At 36.9% G+C, this 21,955-nt stretch overlaps 2 protein-coding genes across 3 annotated transcripts; one reads left to right on the top strand and one right to left on the bottom strand.

Annotated features, from left to right (window-relative positions):
• Positions 1–173: 173 nt before the first annotated feature.
• Positions 174–4,154, bottom strand: LOC121196968 (serine protease HTRA2, mitochondrial-like). The gene is made up of 8 exons (XM_041060236.1): positions 3,468–4,154; positions 2,871–3,075; positions 2,161–2,355; positions 1,901–1,933; positions 1,384–1,492; positions 1,200–1,263; positions 1,006–1,101; positions 174–679 (listed from the first exon to the last, which is right to left on the bottom strand). Exons 1-8 carry the CDS (start codon positions 3,926–3,928, stop codon positions 514–516), a joined length of 1,329 nt encoding a protein of 442 aa, XP_040916170.1. The 5' UTR covers positions 3,929–4,154; the 3' UTR covers positions 174–513.
• A 961-nt stretch (positions 4,155–5,115) lies between these two features.
• On the top strand, positions 5,116–11,436 carry mis18bp1 (MIS18 binding protein 1). 2 transcript variants are annotated; one of them, XM_041059953.1, is made up of 16 exons: positions 5,116–6,044; positions 6,161–6,292; positions 6,397–6,695; positions 6,926–6,999; positions 7,146–7,267; positions 7,368–7,458; positions 7,601–7,719; positions 7,965–8,125; positions 8,271–8,340; positions 8,429–9,170; positions 9,268–9,446; positions 9,703–9,836; positions 9,963–10,105; positions 10,186–10,273; positions 10,372–10,426; positions 10,744–11,436. In XM_041059953.1, exons 1-16 carry the CDS (start codon positions 5,141–5,143, stop codon positions 10,842–10,844), a joined length of 3,414 nt encoding a protein of 1,137 aa, XP_040915887.1. In that variant the 5' UTR covers positions 5,116–5,140; the 3' UTR covers positions 10,845–11,436. The 2 variants fall into 2 exon arrangements, with proteins under 2 accessions (XP_040915887.1, XP_040915886.1); XM_041059952.1 differs by having other exon boundaries at positions 7,598–7,719.
• Positions 11,437–21,955: the final 10,519 nt, after the last annotated feature.

Here is a 21,955-nt window from a genome sequence, read left to right as displayed (position 1 = left end):
CTTGAATCATTAAATGACGCTGACTAGATTTCTTACGCTGCCAAGTAAGAAGTATCAAAGCATTTTGTCGAGGTAGAAAACACATTTCGTTTATTGTAGTCAGAAAAACATGAGACTAAATACTGAATTGTTTAGCCATTTACGTCTTTAGAGGCTGGCACTATGGCTCATGGCGATTCAAACAGTTTGCATTTGAGAAATGACACTGAAATTGTGGTGTAGTTAAAAGCCATTGGCCATGTAGAGGAGACAGATAATACTTGATCTGATAAATATGGCTACAAAACTTTTTTTTTTTTTTTTACTTCAAGCTGATTTTGCAGTCTCACAGTTGTGATTTCCTTTACAGTAACAACAAAATATTCAAAGTCTGGAACACAGTCAAACACATTTTCATTTGCCGGTCTCTGTCATTATCGGCTTTCACTGTTTTTTTTTTCTCTTGCAAACATGAGCTAATCATGTGATGGTCTGTTTATCAAGTCAACAAGTGTTTACAGAATGAAATTAATGTCACTCTGTGTACTCAGGGGTCATTTGGAGTCGAAGCAACTGGTTCCCCCTCTGCACCACCATGGTGATTTTGTCGCTGCTGCGGATGGCCTGGTAGATCTCCTCTGAAGTGTTCACCTTCATCCCATTTATCTCCACCACGACGTCGCCTGGTTGCATGCCAGCTCTGAGACAAGTATGACAGCACAGTGGGTTAACGATAGCTCATCACACACTTTGAATGTTTTTGCTCATGCAACATGGAAAACAGGATAAATTCCATAAATAATTAATGTATGTTCTCATGACTAACCTGTATTAATGTTTGACTAAAAAGCACTCTGGCAACACAGACTTAAAGAAGACACAAGAAATGATGTCTGTCGGGTTCAATTTCTGGGTTTCTTTATTAATATGGGAACTCTCCTTATTGTATCCTCAATACTATGGAAAAAAAAAAAGTTGACAAAAGCAAGAAGCATCTTTTACCCCTCATCCACATCCACTGCTTACCTGTTGGCTGGGGAGCCCATAATGACTCTGTGAATCAGGATCCCATGTGTCACGTCTGGGAAGGATGGATCTTTTAACTTCAACTCAGCAATGATGCTGAAGTAAAGGGACAAAACAGAAAAATTAGTTTGCTGTAACTCGACTGTAGTTACACTCAGTTCTAGTGCAAGCATTTCCGATTGTAAAGCATTTACCTCGGTGTTAGTGTCAGCATCATTACACCGATGTACCGCCGCTTTGACTCACCAGACCAGGGATCTTGGAAAAGATGGACACAAACAGGGTGTGTAAAAAAAATGTGTTCACAAGAGAGAACAGTTGGAGGCTACAGAGAATATGGAAGACAGAAAGATCGTTTGATTCTTCTTCTGTTCTTACTCTTTCTTTTTGAGGCTTGATCCAGAAAAACTCTCAGGTGATCGGATGGAATAGCAAAGGAGATCCCTGCAGTGACTTTCATGGTGTTTATACCAATGACTTCACCATCCTAATTACAGGAGAGATAAAACATTCAGATATGGTTTGGTATGAGATCTTACTGAATAACGTTAAAGTCTAGTATAATGTCAATCTTTATCCTAAAAAGTTCCTGTAGTTTTTTTTGATAGAGGTGATTTTGCCAGTTATTAGGGAATAACTTTTGAACACACAAAGAAACTATATCATCCCCACATTCAAACTATCAGTTTACATATCCTGTGACTGTGGACAAAATGTTTCCAGATGCAACAGCTTGTAATAAAAACATGACGGTGTAACTTTAAACAACTGTAACTACAGTAAATTCAACACCAGAAATCCCCGTCTATTCAAATGTTACACGCTACAACAGTCAGAACAGGTTTGCTAACATTTCAATGTGATGATAAACATTTAAACAGGACGTGTGACTCACCAAGTTAATCAAGGGACCTCCAGAATTTCCAAACTGCAAAACAAATCAGTCACACATGACGTTACAGAGCATTACATGAGAATAAGTCATAGCCAATCCACTCTGCAGGCTCATTTTTTCCTAATCCATTATTACATTTTTTCCCCTAACATTTAGAAATATTCCTAGTCCTTAAAATAGGTAGTACGCAAACTTAAAGAGGATGCACATCATCACAAAAGTGAGAGATAGACAGATACATTTACATCCTTAATACTCACATCGATGGTAGCATCCGTCTGTATGTACTCCATGTTGGAGTTGGACAGGCCCAGTTCCTTACTGCCTCTCTGTACTGAGCTGACGATTCCTGATGTGATTGTGTTCCGTAAAGCGAACGGGCTTCCCATGGCGACCACAAACTCTCCTTGTCGAACGTCAGACGACCGACCAAGGTTGAGCGTGGGTAAAGGATTCTACGTGTCAGAGGAACAGAAAGAGGAGTTCAACAGCACATTCTCACTGCTCATAGGTCTTCATACTATCCCAAGAAAACACCTACCCATTTCTATCCATGCTCTATTTTTGCCTGCTCAGAACACATAATAATTTATGTGCTCTGCTCTACAACACAGATAGTGCATCAGTCTTCTTGTATTACAGTACTTCAAGCAATTAACAGCAACAAAATGACCTCTAAATAAATATGTCCCTTGTTCATGACTAATGAGACAAAAAGAAGACTATTCAGGAGCGTTGCTATGTTGCTGTTTCAGTACTTCAAAAATAACATCAGTCACAGCCTTGTTATTCTCATTAGGAGAACTAGAGTAGGGCAAAAGCACAAGCACCAGAATTAAGTCTGACTGTTTTCTCATGATGAAGTCATATCATGTTTCATGCTGTAACTGTATTTTAGCTTATTTTTGTTGTCCTGCTAATGACCTAGTTTAATATTCATGTCATGTTTTTTGTGCAGATTGTTGCTCACGTTTGCAGTGATTTTGATGGTGGCTATGTCTGCCGCTGGATCAACATCCTGCACAGTGGCATGGTAAGTCTCTCCGTTGGTGAGCTTCACACGGACACCTCTTTTGTTGGCCACAACATGGGCATTGGTGACGATGAGACCATCACTGCTGATAATGAAACCCGAGCCATTGGACACTGGGACTTCTCTTCCTGAAAATGGGTGTCTGTACAACAGTAAAGCAGTTGATCTTATTAAGCCTGGAAGCAAAATGCACCATTTGAGTTATTGCACACACTGAGGAAAACATTAGTTTGGCATTTGACTCCTAATCAGTGCAGCTTATGGCTAATTGTTGCAGCTCTGGTGTTTTCCAGGCAGATCTGTAAACGATGGTTTGTGTTATCACATCTTTTAAAACTTGTGGGTGTCTCTGTATCTAATTTCTTAATATCATGAGGTGCCAATTCTTGGTGACACAAGACAAAATTAGGTGTGTGTGTGTTATTACTTATTGACTTATTATTACAAGCAGTTCTTGCTTGTAATAATAATTCTCTTGAGAAATGTTCATTGACATTTTAACTATTTCAAATACCTACTTTTCAGCCAACTCACCTGCCCACAATTTCAATGTACACGACAGCTGGAGTGGACTTCTCGACCACATCTGCAATAAAGTTGTATTTATATCGGGGGCTGTCCGGTTTAAAGGGAGAAGCACACTGGGCTGATGGGAGGATGTGTTCAAGAAACCGTCCGGGCACTAAGACTCTTCTGTTGTTTTCTTTTTCGTCTTTTTGACTGTCCAGAAGCGCCACACCACAGAGTCCCAGACCCACCGACACTGACCTGAGCAGAGGAGACCTGCTGAAGCTGCTCCCACCGCTTTTCCTGTCCCACCCAGCAGCCCTCCTGTCCAGGCTTGTGTCTCCTTCAGCTCCCCTGTGGTTACATATAACAACGGAGGACAACCGGCTGACTGTCCTCTCCGCCAAAGAGTTAAGTCCACGGCTCGGACACCGACTGTGTGTCCTCAGTGCTGAGAGAAAACACCTATTGACAGCAGCTGCTGCCATGTTGCATCACTTCAGTCACCCCGGCTCAAGAGTTTTAGACCGCCAAACAACACGTTATATCCAAATGTATTTTAAGTGTGAACGGACCGTTTTGTATTAATTGTAATAATCGCGCTGTTCCTGTAAATGAAAAGTAAAAACGCCGATACTTCCTTTATATTTTACTGTTACCTTCAACAGTGACCAAGCCTGGCAGTTGAAATACCAACACTGTTCCGAGTCTGCGTAGTACGCCTCTTCTTCATTTTGTCTTTTCAGACGGTATTTGTTGTCTTGCTGCCCTCCACAGGATGAAAACATAATTACACCAATCACATTCACTCTAATAGACCTGTTTGTGCAGGAACTAAAAATCTGCCTTTGCAACAGTAGCACAAGACTTGTGACATGCTTTACTTAAGTCAAACTAACAATACAACCATGTAAAAATGCTCTATTACAAATAAAAGTCCTACATTCAATATCTTAAAAGTACGAAAATAGTATCAGCAGAAAATACATAAAGTATTAAAAGTATTCATAATGCAGGCAAATTGGCCCTATGAGTTATATATTATTATCAAAACTACTCTCTTATAAAGCACCATTTTTTATTATGGACTCTGTTACTGGTTAATACGTCATTTACTAATGTTTTATAGATAAACCATTGATAAAAGCAACTTTTGGGTTACCAGGTTACGGAAAATCTTTCTCCAACATGATGCCTGTGTCTTTTTGCCAAGTTCTTTAATTCCTAAGGTAAGAGGTGGTTACACTTTTTTTTATATATTAAAGCAGGACTTAACTCTAGCAAATAATTTTATGAATGGGGAATTTAGTCACAATTATTATTCCACCAATGTGCTGTGAAATAAAATACAACATCACAGAAATCTTTTGACTGTAATTGGTAAAATTCTCATTCGTTATAAAGCAACATGTTCCAACATGTTCCCGAACTGAAATTCATGTTGGAACCGTTTCTTGATAGAATTTATGTGTTCCAGATATTTGTTGTTATTGTTGTTGTTGTTTGATATTGAAAAAAAGATGTATATGATCAAACCAAAATTAAATTAAATTAAATTAAATTAAATAACTAACCCTTCGACTCAAGCGGAAATGACGTTTTTGTTTTGGCTCTACGTCACAGCATTCTAGCCAAAGGCGACAGTGAGGCGAAATTTGAAATTTCAGAGCTCGTTAGCTATGTGTTAGCATACGCTTCGGATGTGTAATACTGTTAACTTTAGCCCAAAAGCCATGTCGTCGTATCATCATTTATTACAACAAACAAAACCTCGGTTTGAATCTCCTGCTAAGGTGTTTGCGAAGCTAAAAGCGAAAGTGCAGAGAGAAGCGATGTGCGCGAGGGATCCGTATTGTAACGTAAGAGAGAAACACGGAGCAGATTTTAACTCGCCGAGGAAGAGAACAGAGAGCACCTGGATGAACGAGGAGCCCACGGAAAATCACAGGTTTGGTTCTTACCGCAGTGAAGTGCAGGCTTTGACCCTTTCTCCCATATCGACTCCTCAGAAAACCTTAGGGTACTCATTAGACATTAGCAGCAAGCCTGCGGAGGAAATGCCTCCTTTGAGTGAAATGGGACATGCTTTTCTGTCAAGATATAGACACACACCAACAACGAGAGCTTTCCTGGAGTCAACAGCGGTGTCCCATCCCCTTTGTCAGGTCAACAGAGAGGAGATCCGCACAAAGCCACCTCAGATCAGAGACGATGGTTTCAAGGTGACAAGCAGGACTCCAGTAAAGATACAGCCAGTAGAAAATGACTGTGTAAGGGCTGTGTTTGAGGAGGATTATGCTCCTCTCGGTAAACCAATGTCTCCAGCCAAGATGTTTTCCCCCATGAGGAAGAGATTGAGGAAGAGAAAATGGGAGCAGCAGGAGTTCAACAAAGTCAGCAGCAGTACAAAGGAGGTCAACAGTGAAGTTGTAAGTCAACCAAAAGAAAGGAAAACCTCCACTGCTTTCAGTGAGGATAACGGCCACAACAAGACCTGCATAGAGGATCTGGGTCATATTATAGGGCTCCCTGCTGACCAGTCAGAGATGAACCCTTTGAATCATGACCCTGTGTTCCCACCACCAAGATCTGCCACAGAGAAACGTGAGATATTGCTGCAGTTTTGTTTTAAGTGAAACTCTTTTCTCTTGTGTCATCATTTATGGGAAAGAATTGACCGATGCCTCATTGTTGTTTTATGGTTTTTCTGTTTTAAACAGGTTGCTATGTTGTTATGGAAAAATGTCCTCCAATGTCTCCTGCCAAGATGTTTGCCTTCATGAAAGAGAGGGAAAGTAAAAGGGGACAGCAAGAAGTTCATGAAGTGAGCAGCAGCACAAGGGAACTCTTTGGTGGGTGTGAGTGTATTGTGGAGAACAAAAGCAAAATATTTGGCTGTATGTCGACATACTTGGCATAACTTTGTTTACATTATAACTTACATTCATTTCCATAGGTAATAATTTCCGTCAGTCCAGAGACACGCCTCTCTCCACGCCTCACGGCGTGACTGAATTGGAGGACCTTGCCTTTAGAAGTGTTTCAGAAAGTGTGGTTCCTGTCGACCAGTCCATAGTAGAATCAGCTGACAGCCAATCAGATCCCTCTGAGGATGTCGCGATCCCTGCTGCCCGGTCACAGCCAGTTCTGCTTGAAGACCCCCTCGTTCTAAATTCGCCACGGATCTCCATCCCGAAGAAACATCAGGCTGTGTTCAAGCACAACAAATGGCCCCAACTCACAAAATTCCCAAATGTGAGTAGAAATTTATTTGATAAATATCTCTTAAGTATTTAGACTAATACATACAGATACTTAAACTGAAATTTGATTACACTTAGGGAAAATAAAAAGGAGGGCCAAAAGGTTAAGGTTAGCAGACTCATTGTAGATCATGTGTGAAATGGAAATCAGCCATAGTTTGTCTTCTCTTGGACAGTTTTGTCTGTCATTCCTTACTAAGTTATTGTTTTCCTCTTTGGCAGGAGAGTGTCATTTATCTCAAACAGTGGTTCTTGAGGAAAAATCATAAGGGCCTGTTCGTAGATGGAATCCACAGGTAAATGTTTCTTTAAACATCATGATTTAATATATTTTATATATAAGACAATGCAGTCAAAGTTTATTGCAGCTAATTTTGTGTGGTTTAATGTGAGCACTGTTGATAGTTTTTTTTTTTTTTTTTTTTTACTTTTTAAAACCAAGGGAGAACAACATACCATGGAACAGTAACATCATTGCAGACAGGGTTTCTAATTCTGTGCTGAAGACTGTATCCGGGAGGGTTTACATCTTGGTTGGCAGGATGAACTTGGATGTTGATTCTGGTAAGTCATTTGTATGGCTATATGTTTTCCACTGAGAATATTTTTCACTTTGGCAAATTCAAAGTACATCAAACCTTTATCTCTCACTTTTTGCCTGCAGGGTTTCCCAAATGGCTTTTGAAGAAGTTTGCTAATGGTTTTCCTCCAAACTGGAAGACACTTTATGAGAAGTTTCTGTCAGAGTCAAGACCGTAAGAATATTTATTTCACAGCATTCATGCTTTTACAGATGCATGATTATTTTGTTTTTGCTCTAGGTATTAAATGATTTGCAATGAAATGACTATTAAGTGATGTTTTTCTGAAGAGTCATACTTTGTTTTTCTGTAGCAGCTCCAGCAGAAAAACAGAGAAGACCAGTGAAGGGAGAGCAATTGTAGCCAAGACAAAATCTGATCCATCTTCCATCAGCCTCTCTGTGAAGCCACAAAGGCAAAAGCCTTTCAAGACACGTAAGTATAAAGGAAACACCTTAGCTAACAGCTTAGCGAATAAATGCTCAGTACAAGAACATTCAAGGACAACAGGACATCATACCCATAACATAAAATAGACTAAATAGGCTTGTTGCCTCCTACCTGCAACATTCACTGGGTGGAGAGATTTGTGGAGAACACTGTTTTGTTTACACAGTTTTTATAGACCCAGTCAGCTGCAGTTAAGTAATTTCTGTTCCTTGTACATTTATCTTCTTCAGCTGATTCCTGTCCTCCCTCCATCTCAGCGTCAACAAAAGTGTCTCGCAGTGGTCGAGTGATCAAACCCCCTCTGGAGTATTGGAAAGGAGGGAGAGTCATTCTGGATGCACACATGAATGTTACCATCCATGAATGTTATGATACCTCCATCTGCATCCCTGTAAGCACCTAAAGTTGAGCTCATATAGGTTACGTGATATTCCAGCATATAGTTTTTTTTTTTATCAGTGAAGGCCAGTTGTAAGGACTATGAACAAATAATATTCATGATTAACATGACTACGTTTCATTTTTGTATCTCACAGGAGGTCACTACAATGGTGTCTGCGAGGAAATCACAGAAACCTGCGCGTGTGTTCCTGCCCTGCAGTGAAGGTAAAGATGACTGAGGCAATGTAGTTTTATTGCTGTGAGAGAAGTTATGAGTGGCATCATGCAGACAAGCTATTCTGTGTGTTTACAGGCCATAAGCAGTGTGAATCAGCCACCAATGAAGAGGCACCGGGGCCACAGAGGAAGGTCAAGGCTCCACTCCGCAAACACAGCCGAGCCAAGGGTAACCATGATGAGAAGCCCCCTAATCCACCTGAACCTCTCGTTGAGGCCATTAGCAGTCCTGAAGAGTGCTCTGGCAGAACAACAAGGTCCAGTAAAAGGTCTCCGGCCATGGAAAAAATATCGTATGTGGACACTGTCTCTCAAAAGACTGTCTCTGAAAAGACTTCAACATGGAAGTCAAAAAAACAGGGACATGACCCCACCAGGCCTTCAGAGAGAGGGCGTAAACAGACTGTGACAGCATCCCCTGAATCTCCCACTGTTAATGACAAAACATTACAACAACAGTCGTCAGATGAGGAGTTTTCCATTAAGAGAAAGAAGCAGAAGAAAGGAGTTTACAGGAAGAAAGGCAGGAAGGTTCTTAACAAGTCACAATCGAGCCACATGTCTCCATCGACTCAGTCATCAGAGTCCTTTGAGGAGAGTGGTAAAGAACCGAGAGAGAGAACCAGACTAACGAAAAAAAGTGATGCAACACAAACACTAACAAAACATAAACCGAGCAAAGGCACCAAAATTTCACCACCCACGAAAACTTTGCCCAAGTCGACACAACCCCACAAGGCAAACAAGGGGAGCACAACCATTCCACAAGAGCAAGATGAAGACAAGTGGACTGAGGCAGAGCTCATAAAGCTAAAAGAGTAAGTTTTTTATACCTGTAGTATTAAAGTAACATAATTTTGAATCACAACCTCATGGCTCACTGATTGTATGTATTTATGTGCATTTGTTTTCCAGGGCTGTGTCCTACTATCCTAAACATGTGGCAGGTTACTGGGCAAAGGTGGCAAGGATGGTAGGAACACGTTCTGCAGAGGAGTGCCACAACCAGCACACATCCCATGGAGTATCACAGACTCCTGCTAAGAGAGCCAAGAAACCCAGAAAGGAAAAGGTGGAAGCACCAAAAGATCCAGGTAGAGAAAGGTTAAGGTGTTTGGGATGTAGATTGTGCAGCCTGTCTGCCTGTAGAGTGGACAAAATATCAGGAAGAGGTTACAGTTTAATATAATTCAATACAGCAAGAGAAACTACAGCCTGAAGACGTAGAGTGAAATGACCATCATGTAAACTTTACAAAGGTATCGTTACAATTGGATGTAGTGAGAAGGACTGAAGTTGTTTTTTTACGTGCACAGACATGACACGCTGTGAATCTATGTCTGGTTACAGATCGTCCCGTAATATCTGCTCGAGTGGGAACCTTGAAGAGGAAGCAGCAGGTGCGTCAGTTCCTGGAGGCCATGCCCAGAGAAGACGCTGATGATGTTTTCAGCTCTGCGTACATGCAGAATAAACGCTTTGAGGTGTGTCCTTTCCTGCTTTTGTGTCTTGCAAAAATAACATGATATGAGGGAACCTCCATCTAATGATTATAACGCTATGGCGGACGTGTGACTTACTGTTCCCCTTTTGTCTACCCTGTTGGACAGATCCCCTCCATGTGTCCGAGTGAAGACCACGACCTCACAGTGTCGGACCTGGAGCCCCTTACCCCCATGTCGAAGGTTTTCCCTGAAGTAAAGACTCCTCAGTGTCTGCATATCACCCCTGGCATGATGGGCTCTCCAAACAGGTGAATGATGCTGACTACTGCATTCTAACATGTAAGAGCTGAGTGAAGTAACTAACTTATCTTTTTCTTGATTTTTAAAGGAGCAATGATGACAAGTACGTCTATCAGCTTCAGAAGAGGATGAAAAAAAATCAGTTTAATGTCTGCAAACAGGCTCACTCTGCAAAGGTAAGGATTCATGTCTTAGATTCTTGTTGTCTTGATGAACATTGATTATTGTTTTGTATTGGAAAACAGGGTCATTCTTTGTGCTATATTTCTTTCAGAGCTTTACACCCACGCCGTCAGTTAAACGAACAATGAGAAGATGTGGTAACACAGGTAGGTTTACACCTGTGTCATGGCAATGTTAGAAATTTTATCCATGTCCCTTACAAACAGGGGAACAGAAACGCCTTACAACTCAAACACAATGCTTCTACAGCAAATACCGGTTTGAAGTTTGTAGCACTTGTATTGACATCAGTGAAGGTGTTTGACTTGTATGTATCTATGATTAGAGGTGATCTTCACGTTAAAGTTTTCTGAAATTAACAGCACATTTCAAGAGCTGTAACTGAAAGTTGTTACTACTGCTTTCTTTCTTTTTTTTCGGTAGCATGTTGCTTAACATAATACCCTTTTTCCTTTCTCACTAGAAAATGACACCTTTGTTGTTTGGGAGATGTTCCCAGGAAACGACGTGGCACTGTCTGAAAGCGGAGAGGAAGAGGATTTTTACTTCTCAGACAACGACTGATCAGTTGCAGCTGAGCTGTCAATGTCATAGTAAAATATATGAGAGGAATCAAATGAGTTAAATCAATGGACCTGAGGAGAGATTTCACCTTGCATTTGTTTACCTCATCAAAGGTGAACAACAGTTACAAATTTTCTCCCCTGATGTATGTAAGAAGTGGAGGGATTAATGTCCTTTTTTTTTTTTAAAATATGGAAACTTGGGTTTTGATCACATTGGAGTGAGACAAATGGCCAGATTTATTGATTATTAATCTGAATCTTTTAAACATGACTTGTATAGCAATGTATAAAAATTAAACATGTTTGTGCTGATGTGGCCTGTTGTATAGTTAAAGGACCACTGTGCAGAATTTGTGGCAACAGAAACGTGGTGGTGGAAGAGGACCTGCTCTTTGTGTACATATGAAGGGTTTATTCTAAGTTAGTGAAAACATGGAATATAATTTCATCTCCTTAAATCCAACACAATGGTCCTTTAAGTTAAATAGTTGGGAATTGTTTTAAAATTTTAATTTGTTACATCCTGTCAAAAACAGAACTGTGTTGCTGTCTTCTTGTATGTCGCTGTAAATATAGTTTTTGTTTAAGGAGTCAGTTGTAACTATTCTTTTAATAAACATTCTTTAATTTTGTGTTAACAAATATGTAATTGTATTTTATTTTTCTTTTTTTTTCAGCCCTGTAATCACTTTGTGACCTCTCAGATTTATCTTGGGACGCCTTCGGAGGCCTTACTCCCAGGTTGGAAACCATTGATCTATGTCCTAAGATACTGGACACACAGGACTCTGTTTGCCTTGACCTTAGTAGTCTGTTTCACTGTTGTTAGTGGTGTCCCATTTTAACCAAAATAGTCTCTGACGACACTCAGATCTTATTACTGCCACCTGCATATGACAATAGTTGCGATGGTAACACAGGAAAACAAGAGTGCAGAGTTCTGTATGTTAGTTTTACTGAATTCAGTCCTGTCTTTTGTCTAAAAGCATATCTGCCATCACTAGGGTGGATTTTAGGAACACCAAGGTACTTGCATCCAGGCCCCTGTATTTCTATGTATCAGATATCCATAAGCAAAAGGCACGAGACCCCATTCTTCCAGGACCATTCCTGAATTTAAGGCCATATTTTGTTGCGTATTTGAAATATATCTCCTTATTGTCCCCTGGTTGGACCTAGCTTAATCAGCTAGAAAACCTTGACACCCTGAATTTAAATCAAACACATCATATATGAGCCATGTGGGTCTCACAGCCGGTGTTCTTACTTATTTTTCATGTCAAGGTCAGAATGACAGGCTCTGTTATTGAGCGGCACTTAAAAAAACAAGGACATGAAAACAAAAGGTGGATGAATGTGTCACAGGTGAAATAAACTTAAAGCTGCAAGCAGTGATGGGTGGGCCCTCGCACCCCTTGTGAGCCGTGGGAGTGGCAGCCAGTGCAGCCATGCACAAGAGTCCTCCTAAGTCCTCTCCTCTCTCCTGCTCTTCTCCGCAAAGAAGCACAGCAGTATACAGCAACAAAACAGACATGGCCCCCTTCCAGCAGGGGGCGCTATGAATGTATCATCATATGAGCATATAAATGAGTTGAGTGTGAAGGTCATCCTGATTATCTGTGCAGAGCAAACATGTAATTTGGTTTAATGGACAGTGTTATTTGTAAATTACTTTAGTGTTGTTTAGAGTTTGTGTAGACATTTCAATGGTGTTATTTTCAGCCACATATGTTAAGAATACCAGGATGTCCTTGGTTAAATATATCCTGGTATTTGTGGATATATATATGAAAAAGTTAACTTTAATGGACATTTGTACTTTAAGTGAGTTGGCATTTCCACGAATGCCATATTTCATTCTAACTAGATATGTTGATAACACAGTATTTAAGAAATGCTGTTGAAATATAGGTTTTGCTTTACCTTTACATCACTTCAAAAACAAAAGGCACTGGTTATGGTACACCTAGTACACTAGGGTGGGGTTCAATTCCCTGCAGTGCCCTGCTAATAGATTGATGATGTAAGAGCCACACAAAATCCTAAATCTACACAGCTTGTCATGACAACTCCATGTTAACACATCTATGTAGAATGTATTTCCATTATATAGCTCACATGGCACACTGACATAAACAGACATTTATGGCTCCAAGTAAAAGGAGCTCAACTACACCAATGCCTCCACTATCTTCTCTTCTCTTCTCTTCTTTCCAACAGCCCTTTCTCATCTGCTCCCCAGATATACAGAGACATACACATGTACAAAAGACATGTCTTCTCCCCCAGTAGGTGCTGTATGTGTGTAGCATAATATGAGCATGTCACTGTGTTCTCTTTTGGATGCTGATCAGTTTCTGCCTCTTCATCTGGTCTGCTTGCCAGTGAACTACATGAAAAATACACATAACTACATGAAAAATAGACATATTTCCTATTCCCAGTAGTTGGCGCTATTTGTGTACCATGATATCATTAAATCAATCTGTTCTGAATCATGACTGTAAAGTTTTATCCACACTGGATGAAGTGTGTGGGAGATACAGGCACAAATACATCAATTTCCTGTGTGTTGGCAAAGGGTCAATTTCGTGGCAGCGCCACGGCCAGAAAGTCATGAAGGCCTTGTATAAAGTACAAGCTGTGCGAAACACAGAATGGCAGTATTTTTCAGAAATGGTGGACTTCCTGTACATTGTAGAACTTTCGTCCAGGAGAGTTTTTTTCTCGTGTGGAAGTGATGTATCTGTGTACCGAATTTCAAGTCCGTTGGTCTTACTTGGAATATTTTCACAAAAGAAAATATTTCAAAGAAGAACATTCGTCGGGGAAAAATTTTGGGAAAAGGTTGGTGAGTTTTTGAGCACGTTCAGGGGGTCAAATTAGCCGACAAAGCGGTGGAAGGAAAATAAAAGAAGAGGAGAGTAATAATAATCCCATCAGCTACAATAGGGCTTCACACGAATTTCATGCTTGGGCCCAAATAAAAAAAGTCATATAGTAAGGCGTCAAAATATGCCAAAAAAAGTCATATTTTAATAAGACCTCAAAATGTCATAAAAAACGTCATAGTATAGTATGACGTCAAAATATGCCAAAAAAAGTAACACTTTAGTAGGGCCTTAAAATATCAAAAAAATAAAAAAAAACGGCGTAATATAGTATTACGTAAAAATATGCCAAAAAAGTCATATTTTAGTAAGGCCTCAAAATGTCATAAAAACGTAATAGTATAGTATGACGTCAAAATATGCCAAAAAAAGTCATACTTTAGTAAGGCCTCAAAATGTCAAAAATTTTTTTGACCTCAAAATGTCATAAAAAAACGTCGTAGTATAGTAAGGCGTCAAAATCGGCCAAAAAAAGTCAAAATTTTTTTTTACCTCAAAATGTCATAAAAAACGTCATAGTATAGTATGGCGTTTTTTTCGGCCAAAAAAAGTCAAAATTTTTTTGGACCTCAAAATGTCATAAAAAATGTCATAGTATAGTATGGCGTTTTTTTCGGCCAAAAAAAGTCAAAATTTTTTTGGACCTCAAAATGTCATAAAAAACGTCATAGTATAGTATGGCGTTTTTTTCGGGCAAAAAAAGCCACAATTTTTTTGACCTCAAAATGTCATAAAAAACGTCATAGTATAGTATGGCGTTTTTTTGGGGCAAAAAAAATCAAAATTTTTTTGGACCTCAAAATGTCATAAAAAACGTCATAGTATAGTATGGCGTTTTTTTCGGCCAAAAAAAGTCAAAATTTTTTTGGACCTCAAAATGTCATAAAAAACGTCATAGTATAGTATGGCGTCAAAATCGGCCAAAAAAAGTCAAAATTTTTTTGGACCTCAAAATGTCATAAAAAACGTCATAGTATAGTATGGCGTTTTTTTCGGCCAAAAAAAGTCAAACATTTTTTTGACCTCAAAATGTCATAAAAAACGTCATAGTATAGTATGGCGTTTTTTTCAGGCAAAAAAAGTCACAATTTTTTTGCCCTCAAAATGTCATAAAAAACGTCATAGTATAGTATGGCGTTTTTTTGGGGCAAAAAAAATCAAAATTTTTTTGGACCTCAAAATGTCATAAAAAAACGTCATAGTATAGTATGGCGTTTTTTTCGGCCAAAAAAAGTCAAAATTTTTTTGGACCTCAAAATGTCATAAAAAACGTCATAGTATAGTATGGCGTTTTTTTCGGCCAAAAAAAGTCAAAAATTTTTTGGACCTCAAAATGCCATAAAAAACGTCATAGTATAGTATGGCGTCAAAATCGGCCAAAAAAAGTCAAAATTTTTTTGGACCTCAAAATGTCATAAAAAACGTCATAGTATAGTATGGCGTCAAAATCGGCCAAAAAAAGTCAAAATTTTTTTGGACCTCAAAATGTCATAAAAAACGTCATAGTATAGTATGGCGTTTTTTTCGGGCAAAAAAAGTCAAAATTTTTTTGGACCTCAAAATGCCATAAAAAACGTCATAGTATAGTATGGCGTTTTTTTCGGCCAAAAAAAGTCAAAATTTTTTTGGACCTCAAAATGCCATAAAAAACGTCATAGTATAGTATGGCGTTTTTTTCGGCCAAAAAAAGTCAAAATTTTTTTGGACCTCAAAATGTCATAAAAAACGTCATAGTATAGTATGGCGTCAAAATCGGCCAAAAAAAGTCAAAATTTTTTTGGACCTCAAAATTTCATAAAAAACGTCATAGTATAGTATGGCGTTTTTTTCGGCCAAAAAAAGTCAAAATTTTTTTGGACCTCAAAATGTCATAAAAAACGTCATAGTATAGTATGGCGTTTTTTTCGGCCAAAAAAAGTCAAAATTTTTTTGGACCTCAAAATGTCATAAAAAACGTCATAGTATAGTATGGCGTTTTTTTCGGCCAAAAAAAGTCAAAATTTTTTTGGACCTCAAAATGTCATAAAAAACGTCATAGTATAGTATGGCGTTTTTTTCGGCCAAAAAAAGTCAAAATTTTTTTGGACCTCAAAATGTCATAAAAAACGTCATAGTATAGTATGGCGTTTTTTTCGGCCAAAAAAAGTCAAAAATTTTTTGGACCTCAAAATGCCATAAAAAACGTCATAGTATAGTATGGCGTCAAAATCGGCCAAAAAAAGTCAAAATTTTTTTGGACCTCAAAATGTCATAAAAAACGTCATAGTATAGTATGGCGTTTTTTTCGGCCAAAAAAAGTCAAAATTTTTTTGGACCTCAAAATGTCATAAAAAACGTCATAGTATAGTATGGCGTTTTTTTCGGCCAAAAAAAGTCAAAATTTTTTTGGACCTCAAAATGCCATAAAAAACGTCATAGTATAGTATGGCGTTTTTTTCGGCCAAAAAAAGTCAAAATTTTTTTGGACCTCAAAATGTCATAAAAAACGTCATAGTATAGTATGGCGTTTTTTTCGGCCAAAAAAAGTCAACATTTTTTTGGACCTCAAAATGTCATAAAAAACGTCATAGTATAGTATGGCGTTTTTTTCGGCCAAAAAAAGTCAAAATTTTTTTGGACCTCAAAATGTCATAAAAAACGTCATAGTATAGTATGGCGTTTTTTTCGGCCAAAAAAAGTCAAAATTTTTTTGGACCTCAAAATGTCATAAAAACGTCATAGTATAGTATGGCGTCAAAATCGGCCAAAAAAAGTCAAAATTTTTTTGGACCTCAAAATGTCATAAAAAACGTCATAGTATAGTATGGCGTCAAAATCGGCCAAAAAAAGTCAAAATTTTTTTGGACCTCAAAATGTCATAAAAAACGTCATAGTATAGTATGGCGTTTTTTTCGGCCAAAAAAAGTCAAAATTTTTTTGGACCTCAAAATGTCATAAAAAACGTCATAGTATAGTATGGCGTCAAAATCGGCCAAAAAAAGTCAAAATTTTTTTGGACCTCAAAATGTCATAAAAAACGTCATAGTATAGTATGGCGTCAAAATCGGCCAAAAAAAGTCAAAATTTTTTTGGACCTCAAAATGCCATAAAAAAACGTCATAGTATAGTATGGCGTCAAAATCGGCCAAAAAAAGTCAAAATTTTTTTGGACCTCAAAATGTCATAAAAAACGTCATAGTATAGTATGGCGTTTTTTTCGGCCAAAAAAAGTCAAAATTTTTTTGGACCTCAAAATGCCATAAAAAACGTCATAGTATAGTATGGCGTTTTTTTCGGCCAAAAAAAGTCAAAATTTTTTTGGACCTCAAAATGTCATAAAAAACGTCATAGTATAGTATGGCGTCAAAATCGGCCAAAAAAAGTCAAAATTTTTTTGGACCTCAAAATGTCATAAAAAACGTCATAGTATAGTATGGCGTTTTTTTCGGCCAAAAAAAGTCAAAATTTTTTTGGACCTCAAAATGTCATAAAAAACGTCATAGTATAGTATGGCGTCAAAATCGGCCAAAAAAAGTCAAAATTTTTTTGGACCTCAAAATGTCATAAAAAACGTCATAGTATAGTATGGCGTCAAAATCGGCCAAAAAAAGTCAAAATTTTTTTGGACCTCAAAATGCCATAAAAAAACGTCATAGTATAGTATGGCGTCAAAATCGGCCAAAAAAAGTCAAAATTTTTTTGGACCTCAAAATGTCATAAAAAACGTCATAGTATAGTATGGCGTCAAAATCGGCCAAAAAAAGTCAAAATTTTTTTGGACCTCAAAATGTCATAAAAAACGTCATAGTATAGTATGGCGTTTTTTTCGGCCAAAAAAAGTCAAAATTTTTTTGGACCTCAAAATGTCATAAAAAACGTCATAGTATAGTATGGCGTCAAAATCGGCCAAAAAAAGTCAAAATTTTTTTGGACCTCAAAATGTCATAAAAAACGTCATAGTATAGTATGGCGTCAAAATCGGCCAAAAAAAGTCAAAATTTTTTTGGACCTCAAAATGTCATAAAAAACGTCATAGTATAGTATGGCGTTTTTTTCGGCCAAAAAAAGTCAAAATTTTTTTGGACCTCAAAATGTCATAAAAAACGTCATAGTATAGTATGGCGTCAAAATCGGCCAAAAAAAGTCAAAATTTTTTTGGACCTCAAAATGTCATAAAAAACGTCATAGTATAGTATGGCGTTTTTTTCGGCCAAAAAAAGTCAAAATTTTTTTGGACCTCAAAATGTCATAAAAAACGTCATAGTATAGTATGGCGTCAAAATCGGCCAAAAAAAGTCAAAATTTTTTTGGACCTCAAAATGTCATAAAAAACGTCATAGTATAGTATGGCGTTTTTTTCGGCCAAAAAAAGTCAAAATTTTTTTGGACCTCAAAATGTCATAAAAAACGTCATAGTATAGTATGGCGTTTTTTTCGGCCAAAAAAAGTCAAAATTTTTTTGGACCTCAAAATGTCATAAAAAACGTCATAGTATAGTATGGCGTCAAAATCGGCCAAAAAAAGTCAAAATTTTTTTGGACCTCAAAATGTCATAAAAAACGTCATAGTATAGTATGGCGTCAAAATCGGCCAAAAAAAGTCAAAATTTTTTTGGACCTCAAAATGTCATAAAAAACGTCATAGTATAGTATGGCGTCAAAATCGGCCAAAAAAAGTCAACATTTTTTTGGACCTCAAAATGCCATAAAAAACGTCATAGTATAGTATGGCGTTTTTTTCGGCCAAAAAAAGTCAAAATTTTTTTGGACCTCAAAATGTCATAAAAAACGTCATAGTATAGTATGGCGTTTTTTTCGGCCAAAAAAAGTCAAAATTTTTTTGGACCTCAAAATGTCATAAAAAACGTCATAGTATAGTATGGCGTTTTTTTCGGCCAAAAAAAGTCAAAATTTTTTTGGACCTCAAAATGTCATAAAAAACGTCATAGTATAGTATGGCGTTTTTTTCGGCCAAAAAAAGTCAAAATTTTTTTGGACCTCAAAATGTCATAAAAAACGTCATAGTATAGTATGGCGTTTTTTTCGGCCAAAAAAAGTCAAAATTTTTTTGGACCTCAAAATGTCATAAAAAACGTCATAGTATAGTATGGCGTCAAAATCGGCCAAAAAAAGTCAAAATTTTTTTGGACCTCAAAATGCCATAAAAAACGTCATAGTATAGTATGGCGTTTTTTTCGGCCAAAAAAAGTCAAAATTTTTTTGGACCTCAAAATGTCATAAAAAACGTCATAGTATAGTATGGCGTCAAAATCGGCCAAAAAAAGTCAAAATTTTTTTGGACCTCAAAATGTCATAAAAAACGTCATAGTATAGTATGGCGTTTTTTTCGGCCAAAAAAAGTCAAAATTTTTTTGGACCTCAAAATGTCATAAAAAACGTCATAGTATAGTATGGCGTCAAAATCGGCCAAAAAAAGTCAAAATTTTTTTGGACCTCAAAATGTCATAAAAAACGTCATAGTATAGTATGGCGTCAAAATCGGCCAAAAAAAGTCAAAATTTTTTTGGACCTCAAAATGTCATAAAAAACGTCATAGTATAGTATGGCGTTTTTTTCGGCCAAAAAAAGTCAAAATTTTTTTGGACCTCAAAATGTCATAAAAAACGTCATAGTATAGTATGGCGTCAAAATCGGCCAAAAAAAGTCAAAATTTTTTTGGACCTCAAAATGTCATAAAAAACGTCATAGTATAGTATGGCGTTTTTTTCGGCCAAAAAAAGTCAAAATTTTTTTGGACCTCAAAATGTCATAAAAAACGTCATAGTATAGTATGGCGTCAAAATCGGCCAAAAAAAGTCAAAATTTTTTTGGACCTCAAAATGTCATAAAAAACGTCATAGTATAGTATGGCGTCAAAATCGGCCAAAAAAAGTCAAAATTTTTTTGGACCTCAAAATGTCATAAAAAACGTCATAGTATAGTATGGCGTTTTTTTCGGCCAAAAAAAGTCAACATTTTTTTGGACCTCAAAATGTCATAAAAAACGTCATAGTATAGTATGGCGTCAAAATCGGCCAAAAAAAGTCAAAATTTTTTTGGACCTCAAAATGTCATAAAAAACGTCATAGTATAGTATGGCGTCAAAATCGGCCAAAAAAAGTCAAAATTTTTTTGGACCTCAAAATGTCATAAAAAACGTCATAGTATAGTATGGCGTCAAAATCGGCCAAAAAAAGTCAAAATTTTTTTGGACCTCAAAATGTCATAAAAAACGTCATAGTATAGTATGGCGTCAAAATCGGCCAAAAAAAGTCAAAATTTTTTTGGACCTCAAAATGTCATAAAAAACGTCATAGTATAGTATGGCGTCAAAATCGGCCAAAAAAAGTCAAAATTTTTTTGGACCTCAAAATGTCATAAAAAACGTCATAGTATAGTATGGCGTCAAAATCGGCCAAAAAAAGTCAAAATTTTTTTGGACCTCAAAATGTCATAAAAAACGTCATAGTATAGTATGGCGTTTTTTTCGGCCAAAAAAAGTCAAAATTTTTTTGGACCTCAAAATGTCATAAAAAACGTCATAGTATAGTATGGCGTCAAAATCGGCCAAAAAAAGTCAAAATTTTTTTGGACCTCAAAATGTCATAAAAAACGTCATAGTATAGTATGGCGTCAAAATCGGCCAAAAAAAGTCAAAATCTTTTTGGACCTCAAAATGTCATAAAAAACGTCATAGTATAGTATGGCGTTCTTTTCGGGCAAAAAAAGTCAAAATTTTTTTGGACCTCAAAATGTCATAAAAAACGTCATAGTATAGTATGGCGTCAAAATCGGCCAAAAAAAGTCAAAATTTTTTTGGACCTCAAAATGTCATAAAAAAACGTCATAGTATAGTATGGCGTTTTTTTCGGCCAAAAAAAGTCAAAATTTTTTTGGACCTCAAAATGTCATAAAAAACGTCATAGTATAGTATGGCGTTTTTTTCGGCCAAAAAAAGTCAAAATTTTTTTGGACCTCAAAATGTCATAAAAAACGTCATAGTATAGTATGGCGTTTTTTTTCGGCCAAAAAAAGTCAAAATTTTTTTGGACCTCAAAATGTCATAAAAAACGTCATAGTATAGTATGGCGTCAAAATCGGCCAAAAAAAGTCAAAATTTTTTTGGACCTCAAAATGTCATAAAAAACGTCATAGTATAGTATGGCGTCAAAATCGGCCAAAAAAAGTCAAAATTTTTTTGGACCTCAAAATGTCATAAAAAACGTCATAGTATAGTATGGCGTTTTTTTCGGCCAAAAAAAGTCAAAATTTTTTTGGACCTCAAAATGTCAGAAAAAACGTCATAGTATAGTATGGCGTTTTTTTCGGGCAAAAAAAGTCAAAATTTTTTTGGACCTCAAAATGCCATAAAAAACATCATAGTATAGTATGGCGTTTTTTTCGGCCAAAAAAAGTCAAAATTTTTTTGGACCTCAAAATGTCATAAAAAACGTCATAGTATAGTATGGCGTTTTTTTCGGCCAAAAAAAGTCAAAATTTTTTTGGACCTCAAAATGTCATAAAAAACGTCATAGTATAGTATGGCGTCAAAATCGGCCAAAAAAAGTCAAAATTTTTTTGGACCTCAAAATGTCATAAAAAACGTCATAGTATAGTATGGCGTCAAAATCGGCCAAAAAAAGTCAAAATTTTTTTGGACCTCAAAATGTCATAAAAAACGTCATAGTATAGTATGGCGTCAAAATCGGCCAAAAAAAGTCAAAATTTTTTTGGACCTCAAAATGTCATAAAAAACGTCATAGTATAGTATGGCGTTTTTTTCGGCCAAAAAAAGTCAAAATTTTTTTGGACCTCAAAATGTCATAAAAAACGTCATAGTATAGTATGGCGTCAAAATCGGCCAAAAAAAGTCAAAATTTTTTTGGACCTCAAAATGTCAGAAAAAACGTCATAGTATAGTATGGCGTTTTTTTCGGCCAAAAAAAGTCAAAATTTTTTTGGACCTCAAAATGCCATAAAAAACGTCATAGTATAGTATGGCGTTTTTTTCGGCCAAAAAAAGTCAAAATTTTTTTGGACCTCAAAATGTCATAAAAAACGTCATAGTATAGTATGGCGTTTTTTTCGGCCAAAAAAAGTCAAAATTTTTTTGGACCTCAAAATGTCATAAAAAACGTCATAGTATAGTATGGCGTCAAAATCGGCCAAAAAAAGTCAAAATTTTTTTGGACCTCAAAATGTCAGAAAAAACGTCATAGTATAGTATGGCGTTTTTTTCG

This window comes from Toxotes jaculatrix, chromosome 17 (assembly GCF_017976425.1).
Source record: "Toxotes jaculatrix isolate fToxJac2 chromosome 17, fToxJac2.pri, whole genome shotgun sequence".
Taxonomy (NCBI): domain Eukaryota; kingdom Metazoa; phylum Chordata; class Actinopteri; family Toxotidae; genus Toxotes; species Toxotes jaculatrix.
Note: the sequence above shows the minus strand (reverse complement) of the source record. Positions and strands in the feature narration are given on the sequence as shown.

Coding starts and splice junctions, on each gene's coding strand:
- LOC121196968 (XM_041060236.1), bottom strand. CDS start 3,928: ATGGCAGCAGCTGCTGTCAATAGGTGTTTTCTCTCAGCACTGAGGACA. Junction 1,493..1,900: donor GAGGTCCCTTGATTAACTTG/GTGAGTCACACG, acceptor TCCTGTAATTAG/GATGGTGAAGTCATTGGTAT. Junction 1,102..1,199: donor ATGCTGACACTAACACCGAG/GTAAATGCTTTA, acceptor CCTTTACTTCAG/CATCATTGCTGAGTTGAAGT.
- mis18bp1 (XM_041059952.1), top strand. CDS start 5,141: ATGTGTAATACTGTTAACTTTAGCCCAAAAGCCATGTCGTCGTATCAT. Junction 7,000..7,145: donor TTCGTAGATGGAATCCACAG/GTAAATGTTTCT, acceptor TTTAAAACCAAG/GGAGAACAACATACCATGGA. Junction 8,341..8,428: donor GTTCCTGCCCTGCAGTGAAG/GTAAAGATGACT, acceptor GTGTGTTTACAG/GCCATAAGCAGTGTGAATCA.